Genomic DNA, 9,238 nt, shown 5'->3' on the forward strand with positions numbered 1-9,238 from the left:
GAGTACATTTAGCATATTCCAGGGCTGGTAGTTATCAGTGTGTATACACTTTAATTTATGTTGTTATTATTTTTTAAAGAAATGTGAAGGAGTCTGTCATTTTGAGCCTAATGAACCCTGCTTGCAGAAGTTTCAAAGAATCAATGGGACGCTTCGGGTCCTCTGCCCTCCAAGCAGTTTGAGTCTAGTGTTCATCAATGGGCTGGGACGGCTAGGCTGTAGCAGGAGCTTGCGCAGTGAGGCCGGGTCAGAGTTGGGTGCAGCACCAGCAGAGGAGGAAGCGGAGTTTCCGGCTGTTTGCAGCGGAGGGAGAGGATTGCTGACGCCGCGAAACCCCGAGAAAAACGCCGCCGGCTCGGGGGCTAAGAGTTTCTAGCATCTGTAGTGGTCGTTTTCTTTCATATCGGGGGATCTGGGGGCAGGTGATTCTTTTTACGGGCCCAGGGGGTCGGACAGCAAACCGAGTAGAAGAAGCGGCACAAGGCGGGGGTGAGCCACCAGCTACCGGCATGGCCAGGGACTACGATTACCTCTTCAAGCTGCTCATCATCGGTGACAGCGGTAAGCCGACGCCGGGGATGCGGGACGGGAAGTGGGCCCTGTCTTGTTTTTTTAACAGGGAGGGAAGCCGAAATGCAGCTGTAGGTCCGACGTGAACTTGTCTGGCGCGTTTACTACCTGTTATTTATTTTATTTTATGCATCGATTCTTTTTGTGAAATGTACACATCCGCCATATTTATGTGGCGGTGACAGGGCGGAGGTTGTGTGTCCGGGCTGGGCATGTCAGCCGATCAGGCCGGATATCGCCTCCAGATATAACCATAACCCTCTCGAACATTTTCTAGTCCTCTGCTCATATCGGCTGAGGCATTTGTTGTAGCTCCACAACAAAACACACGCTGTAACCCAGATAACTGCTCGGGGGTCTCATACTCCTTTAATTTGGCCTCTTGTTTGTATCCCCTGTTAGCAGTGCTAGGTAGCTGGAAGTTAGGCTAACATTACACTTTGATTATCTAGCTAACTGTTTAATAACGTTTGCTGGACTGAGAAGCTATTATTTTAAAAAGCATGGGCATTTCTACATATACTTAATGTCGCATTTCTTGATTTTGCTGCGCTTTGTTAAGTAAAGTAAGTTAGGTTAAGTTAGTGAGATGCGTTTTGTTATTTGTCTGGCTAGCATGATAGTGCTAGCTGCTTTATAGTGGAGGAATGCTGCACTGCAGGCTCTGGTTTGTATCTTTGCATCCAGCCAGTCAAAGTATAGTGAAGTGAGACTAACAAAGTGGTCAGTGTCAGCTATAGTGTAACCCAGTTAAGTGCATCTGTCTGCCAGGCTGCTGAGGTTCACACGCTACAGGCTCTGTGGTTACCTTAGCTGTGTTTAGCTTCTTTATAATGTTAAAAACCATGGCGAACAATGTTACTGCCCTAGGTAAATGCATAATGTTTAATCTGTTAAGACCTGATAAGAGTTGCTCTTCTTGTATCTCCCGGTTAACGTGAAAACATGCCTTTTTAAATGCGGCTCCACCCTCAGTAGGAGTGGAGCCTCATCCTGCAGGACCTCTTTGTGGGCAATGATCTTTGCATTCATTGACAGCCCCGATCCTGGCACTACCCCATCAGCTGGCTGCTCACAGTAGAAGGCAAGGCAGCACAGCAAGCCCTTCACTGCCCCTCACACACAGAGGCCAGTGTCTCCTCAGCTGCAGCGTGGAAATACATCTGTCTGTAGTGCTGCACCGGGATTATTTAGGAAAGATGCTCTGACCTTCTGCCCCTCCTCAGCTGCATGTCGACTGATCTGCTGCTGAGAGTCAAGACATTCATCGTACTGGATCTCGACGGCGCACTGAGGCTGAGTTTTATCACTTAGCTCGACTTGTTTGGCCTCTGGCCTGTCACAGTAGGATATGCGCATGACATATCTGTTTATAAAGAGTGGTTTGACACTAGCTCAGTTATGAAACATAAAATTCTGTCAAGCATTTCATTGTACACATAAGATGTTCACCGCCACTGCTCTACAAGACCTATGGAGTATCTTTGACGATACACAAATTCAAGGCTTCAAAGGTTGAAAATGGAAATGTTCTGTCACTGACAAATTGAGTGTTTTTTCTTCTGGAGTGTTTTTGGCAAGACAAGCAGGAAGGCATGGCATATTAAAGCTTCACTAGTACAGAAAGATGATCTATCTCCTGCTTTGAAGCTTTGGTTATTGTTTGTTTGAACAAAACTCTGTAGCGTGGAGACCACAGGAACCTGAGAGCTTTTTATGTTGGGACCAATCAAACATGAGATGACAATAACACAATAGGTAGGATAACTAACACGCCTGCAGGTTGAGTCCCACCCCAGGCCGAGCGGCAGAGTCACTTCCTAACCTCCAGTTGTTACCTGACAATCTGTGAAAGACACAGCACTGATCCTGCTCATCTATCTTCCCTATCATCCTATTCTCCTTCTCCCTCTGCGTTCTCCTCTCCTTTCATCTGTTGTGTAACTTTTATTTCTTCCTCAAACCTATTTATTATGCATGATCATTTTAGGAACCCTTTCTTCCTTTTGTTGTCTTGCCTCTGTGGCTTTGACACAAGCCTTTCCAGTTGCTGTTGTTTCTTCTGCTATTGCATTGATTAAGTTTATGTCAGTACACGCATCATCAAGATGCTTGAAGTAGACATAAAGGGTGCAGCCTTGTTCACCTCAAATCTGTCATACTGAACACTGCAACAAGTACAGTGTTGCTTAATGCCTTAAAGTATTAAATCTGTAGGTACACAAGGATTACAGCAAACGTGTAGGTTGACGTCTTGTTTTTGGTTTGCAGTCATCTCAAAGTGTCAGCTTTGGTAACTAGGATACGATGAGAAACTAACACCATTAGAAAAGTTGCTCGTTTGTGGTGCACAAAACCTTTCAAAAACTCAACGCTTGTCTTCACACAATGCTAGTATTTTCTTTGAAAGCTAGAAGTCAAATATTATTAAAATAAAAAAACACATGCTTTGCTTTTTTGGAAACCTGTTGTACTCTAAACCTCATCCTGTGCTTGTGTTTCCTCCTCAGGAGTGGGGAAGAGCAGTCTCCTCCTGCGATTTGCAGACAACACATTTTCAGGTGTGTGGTTCTATTTCAGCAACTCTATCTTAATTTCAACACTTCCTACTATAATGTTGTAGGTCATTAACTTGACCTTGTTTTTGTGTGTGTGTTTGCAGGTAGCTATATCACCACGATTGGGGTGGACTTTAAGATCCGGACGGTGGAGATCAACGGGGAGAAGGTGAAGCTACAGATCTGGGATACAGCAGGGCAGGAGCGCTTTCGCACCATCACCTCCACGTAAGTAGATTCATACACACACACACACACACACACATATAACACACATTCTCGTGGGCATTTCATGTGAAGCGCTTAGTTTTCATTTCAACAATTGAATCTGAAACCAAGACAGGTTTTTTGCGGTCCTCAGAGTAGGTATTATTTGAGGAAGCAGTTTGTAGACAGCTAGAATAAGTCAGTGCCGTTCTGTGAAGTAGGGTGGAATTCCCCACAGATCCTAATTACAGATGTGAGAGGGAGGTTCCTGGTCTCATACTGTAGTGCTACATGACGGCGAGGGCTTGGCAGCTTTACCCTCTTATGCTTGTAGTATGTGTCACAATTTTGTCAAGTGTGTATCGTATCCATGTGGCTCTGGCTTCACACTGATCTAGGGCACAGCGTCCTTCTTTAAAGAGGTAACTCTTGCATGGTTGCAACCCACATTATTATTATTTTTTCATGTTGCAACACAAGAGCAAGGATTCCCACCCTTGAATCACAGATGTCGGACATGTGTTCAGCACCACACGTGAGAGCTAAATTTCACCGCCACGTCCTGTGATAGGTTTGATTTATTATCTGTTCAGTTTGGACACGGCTGAGTCACAATGCAAATCAAACACGCAGCCGCTCATTTCAACTTGAATGGGAACATTCTCCCCGTCCCGTCGGCCGAGCTTTCAAAACACACTGCAGCGCTCGCCTAGACTCCTGCAGCTCACAGCACAACGCTAATGAATAAAAGTGGATTACATCACATTCATGTAAGGCTTTAATGGGTCATTGGAAGACGCAGCAGTAGTTAGCCTCCAGGTGACTGGTTTTAGATGTCTGGCCAAGAAAAGGGCGTTAATGCAAAGTGAATGTGGACTTTAGATATTACAAATTGTTTTTATTGGGGAGCGTCTCTGTCATTAACCTGTTTATAATTGACCTCTTTTCCATGTTGTCATGACTCCTCCCACACTAATGATAATAGTTAAAATAGTAATCATACTAACAAGTTGGCTGCATGTGAGATGAATTAAAACTTTGAAGTTGTGTCTGTAAAACCAAAACAATAAGTGGAAAGTTGCTGAAAACGTATGAGGAGAGAAATTGCAGAGTAGGGTGATAATTCTCTGTGCGTTTGTCACTACAGGCAACAACGTTCATGTTACACATCGTCATTTAATCCATTGTCACATTCAAAATATTGATTATAGCAGCTTTAAAACACAACTACACCCCATTGACTAAACTGCTTTGACATTGATTGACATAACAGATTTAGCTAAGGAAGACAAGGCATCCAAAACATTTAAAGTAAACAACATCATGGATCTATTTGCTTCATCATTTAGCTTGTCCCGTTTAGTTTTTTAGTTTGAAAACCCAGATTGTTCAGGCGTAGTTTGCTCCTGTTGCTGTTGGCTGTCCTCTCCACCAGAGTGTCCCTCGCTGTGTCTGACGACCAATTACTCATGTGTTCATGCGTCTTGCACTAACGCCAGCTGTCACAACCGATGATCTCTCTTTCTTTAAGTGCCCAGCTGGAATATGGACTTTCCATTTCAATTACCGTGTAGTTTACATGGACAAGCTCGACATTACAGTACAGAGGTGACACTCGGTCTGTAATAAATAAAAGCGACGCATAAATGTGCTGCTGTAACTCCCACTGTATGAGGAGGCAGCGTCTGAGCAGTGCAGGCAGAAACAACATGGATGTGACCTACAGCTCAAACAGAAGTCATCTTCCCTACTCACCCCTGTCTGACTTTGACTGGAGCAGACAGAGGCTGCGCTTCAGAGCTAGTAAACCATCACTGTCCAAGCCTGTGAGTTTTGTCCTGAACAAGACCAGAAGGGTGTGTTTGTAAGTTTTTATGACGTACTTGCAGCGCTGCAGCGAGGACCATCCGAACACCGAAATCAGCCAGAAAGCTCGAAATTCTCTGCAGTGCTGACGCTTCAGCCCCTGAGGAGTATGACCGTCCTAGTTTGGAAGCGTGGCTGCCAGTTGATCTTTAGGAATCCCTCCCCCGGGCAGGCGGCCTATTTAGGCTGATTGTTCACTTTGCTGAGGTAGAGTGGCGTGGTGCCTCATTAGGTCCTTAATGAATTTCACTGTGGAGATGCATCACGGGCAGAGACCTGCTCAGTCCACCCGGGCAGCCCAGGGTGATAACCACCATATGTGAGACCCTGTGGCCGTGCTCCTGTGGCTGACCCACAGCTGCCGTCACCCTGAGGCCCAGATCAAGAGTCACAGTATGATGCAAATGACAGTTTTGAAGTCTTTATTTTAGTGTTGAAGTTTAAAGAAGTTCCCTTCTACTAGTGAGTTCATGCTTTTATTCTGACAGGACTTTTTCATTTGCAAAACTGGTTTTGAAATTTGGGATGCTTCCTCACCCTAATATCACTGTGATACCAAACCACCTCACAGCATTTACTCTTTTTGGCGTTTAAACAAAAGAAAAAAATAATAATGTGGAGAAATTCGGACGAGAAGTCTGGTGTATTTACATTTTATTACCCTGTTTGTGCAGATTTTACTACAGAAAAGGTGACTGCAAGTTGGGGCCCACACACTCCTGCTGTGTGTGATTATAGCTCTCTATTCATGTGCCTTGAGCGCACGCACACACACACACACACACACATACACACACACATCCACCATCCGCCCCTGCTGTCTGGTGGCCCATTACTGCTGGACATTTGGGACAACACCATATCCCCACACTGTCACGCCAGGCAACAACACTGACACACACACACACACACACACACATAGTAAGCCTGACAAAAGGGTCTTTGTGTTTGTTTGGTGCAGTGCAGCTTCACTGTGGGGATGCTCCTTTTCTGGGGCCTGGCAACTTTTTGAAGCCTGCAGGTTCACAGTTGAACTGTCGGGCTGTCACACTCTGGTTTAGTCCTGTGTGGGACAGATGAGGTCTCATTTCTGTAGACTGTCCTCATTTATTCAGTCACATACTGTCCTATGCACTAAAGTGATGCATTATTGAAGTAATCGTTTTAATTGACTATGCAGTTACTCTTCAGTGAAGTTTATTGAGTCAGTCCAGACAATTAGATGTTCTTGTCATTGGTAAAGGGCCAGATTTTCAGACTCTCTTCAGCAATCTAAGAACTCGTTGCTCATTTGAAGTAACTGCGTCATTAGTAAAGTTTTCCTTTTACATTTTTAAGACAATTAAGTTGTGTCTCTTCATAATTGAGATTTGTCTCCCCCTGCTGACATCATCAGTAGTTACCTCAGTGGTACCCAACCTCTTTGTCAGATGAACCTCCACAGCCCTGACAGATGAACTCAAGTAACCCTTCATCCAGACCATGTCATGTTCCAAGTGTATTCACTGGATTCATTTTTAAGCCGATTCCACTTAACGTGATGATAGAAAAGTGGACATAATTGTGGATGATACAATAATTTCTTCATGCAATTGAACCGTCAATGATGAAGTCAGTTTGGTTGAGTTTACATTTGTCTTGCTACCAGTTGCAAAAACCTGGACATTTCAACTACAGTTGCATCACCTGTAGCTGTCTTCCAACTTTTAGTTTACCTGTAGCTATCCATCAACCTTTTACCCGTTACCTTTAATTAACTATCTATCATTTAAAAGTTCAAATAGCTCTATTTCATAGTTAAAGCTATTTCAACTGTCAAAAAACTACTCTTATCTCTTTACCTAAACCATTTATCTGTTGCATTTTGCTTGTGCAAGATATTAATCTCCTAACTAGTTTCCATTCAGTCCTAATTCCAACACGTGGAGTTCAGTTTTTCTTTAGATGGCGCAATATGTGGATAAATGTTTCATTCAAACTGTAATGTCTGGGACTTGATGTTAAAGGTTGACTGTGTCTCTGTCCCTCTGCATGTTCAGATACTACAGGGGAACACATGGGGTCATAGTGGTATACGACGTCACGAGTGCCGAGTCCTTTGTCAACGTTAAACGATGGTTACATGAAATCAACCAGAACTGTGACGACGTGTGCCGAATATTAGGTGAGTGTTCGTCTCTCTCGGGCTCTTATCGTCTTGGCTTCTTTTTGCTTAAAAAAAACAGACTCTACTCTTCACTCTCCTGCACACCTTTATTTATTTTCAGTGGGAAACAAGAACGACGACCCCAACTCCAAGGTGGTCGAGACGACTGACGCACAGAAGTTCGCTGAGCAGATGGGAATCAACCTGTTTGAGACGAGTGCAAAAGAGAACATCAACGTTGAAGAGGTAACTCATTGTTTGTGTTGGCTCTGGCCTCGGGCTGTTTACAGACTGACGTGTTTGTGTGGCGTAGTTTCTGGGACATGCCTGGTATGCAGAGCAGCTCAACTGACGGCTTGAATCAGGCAGCGTCTGAATTCTCTGTCGCACCAGATGATCAGTCAGTTGTCTCAGGGAAATAAACAGGCTGCAACTAACAATTCTTTTTATTATCAATTAATCTGCTCATTATTTTCTTGATGAATGAATAAATAAAACATGAGAAGATTCTCTAAATCCCAACAACAGCTGTTTTCCCCCCGTTCCAGTCTTTATGCTAAGCTAAGCTAGCTGGCTTCTGTGTGTAGCTTCATGTTGAATGGACAGATGTGAGAATGGAATCAGCAAGAATAAAATGTTGAACTGTTCCTCTGATGCTGTGAAAATACCTGCTGTTGGTCCTGATTAGAAAAATCCAAACAGATTTTAACCACAGTCGGTTTTTCAGCTTTGAATCAGTCTCTTCCTACGGGGTAAAAAAAAAAAAACTGATCTGCACACTGCACTTCATAAACAGCCATGTTTGATGTGGCTGATCTTACTGACTGATTTGCTGTGCTCACCACACATTGTTGGTTTTGTGCTTCTCCTGCAGATGTTCAACTGCATCACAGAGCTAGTGCTAAGAGCCAAAAAGGAGGTGCTCGCCAAGCAGCAGCAGCAGCAACAGAACGACGTGGTCAAACTCACCCGGAACAGTAAACGAAAGAAAAAGTGCTGCTAGCAAACTCAAGCTATCCACACAAGGCCGGCGGCGTCTTTTCTTCACACACACACACACAAACACACACAAACACACACACGCACACACAAGTGGGACTCAGAGCGTCTAAATTAAATAGCAGATAAAGATTTAATAAATATACAGTGAAAGATAAAAAAAATGAATAAATAAATGGAGAAAAAAAAATGTCCCCTTTGGACAAACTAATCAAGAAGACTTTAAAAAAAAAAAAAAATGTACAGATTTTATCAGACGTCAGATCAAGTTTTATTTGGAATTCAGCAGATGGGCACTATTGACCTGAGGTCCTCCTTTCTTTAAGGATCTGCGAGCTGACAACTGACTGCCATAATTCTCAGATTTATATCCACATAATCCCCGTATTCTTTCATCAGTATCTCATCTCTCCTTCTCATTCCACTGCACACGGGACATTCAGAGTCGAGTCAGACTCTGCGCCTGAGGAGAAGGAGGGTCCACCAGTTTTTTTTCTTTGGATCTATTTGTTTTGTTTCTTTCTAGTTTTATTTTTTGGGGGGGCAGAATGGGGAGGGGGTGGGGCTGTTTTTGGTTGGTCAGGCGGTGGTCTTTGGGATTGGCGTCTGAGTAAAGGCGGAGGTCTCGACACCTCTCTACAAGTTTCAGCATTTCAGACACCTGTGTTACCACGGCTCACGCCAACAGATCATGAACTGCTAGATTTTGTTTTATTTGACTTGATGGGGAAAAAAAAAAACACATGGATGATGATGATGATGATGATGATGATGGTGGTGAAGATGATGATGAAGATGATTGGTAGACAACCTTTAGCAACTAATCCGATGGACAGAACTGGTGACTTTCTCGTGTTTGTTTGTTTTTTTTTTGTTTATGTTTTGCCAAGCT

At 43.7% G+C, this 9,238-nt stretch overlaps 1 protein-coding gene across 1 annotated transcript; it reads left to right on the plus strand.

Annotated features, from left to right (window-relative positions):
- The first annotated feature begins 248 nt into the window (after positions 1–248).
- On the plus strand, positions 249–8,510 carry rab35b (RAB35, member RAS oncogene family b). Its single transcript, XM_023397708.2, has 6 exons — positions 249–561; positions 3,081–3,131; positions 3,233–3,356; positions 7,241–7,365; positions 7,469–7,593; positions 8,222–8,510. The coding sequence occupies exons 1-6, from the start codon at positions 510–512 to the stop codon at positions 8,348–8,350; spliced, it is 606 nt and encodes a 201-aa protein (XP_023253476.1). The 5' UTR covers positions 249–509; the 3' UTR covers positions 8,351–8,510.
- The last annotated feature ends 728 nt before the right edge of the window (positions 8,511–9,238 follow it).

The sequence above is a fragment of the Seriola lalandi genome, unplaced genomic scaffold (assembly GCF_002814215.2).
Source record: "Seriola lalandi dorsalis isolate HSWRI2012SDOR001 ecotype SW California unplaced genomic scaffold, Sedor1 jcf7180002054883, whole genome shotgun sequence".
Classification (NCBI taxonomy): domain Eukaryota; kingdom Metazoa; phylum Chordata; class Actinopteri; order Carangiformes; family Carangidae; genus Seriola; species Seriola lalandi.

Coding starts and splice junctions, on each gene's coding strand:
- rab35b (XM_023397708.2), top strand. CDS start 510: ATGGCCAGGGACTACGATTACCTCTTCAAGCTGCTCATCATCGGTGAC. Junction 3,132..3,232: donor TGCAGACAACACATTTTCAG/GTGTGTGGTTCT, acceptor GTGTGTTTGCAG/GTAGCTATATCACCACGATT. Junction 3,357..7,240: donor TTTCGCACCATCACCTCCAC/GTAAGTAGATTC, acceptor CTGCATGTTCAG/ATACTACAGGGGAACACATG.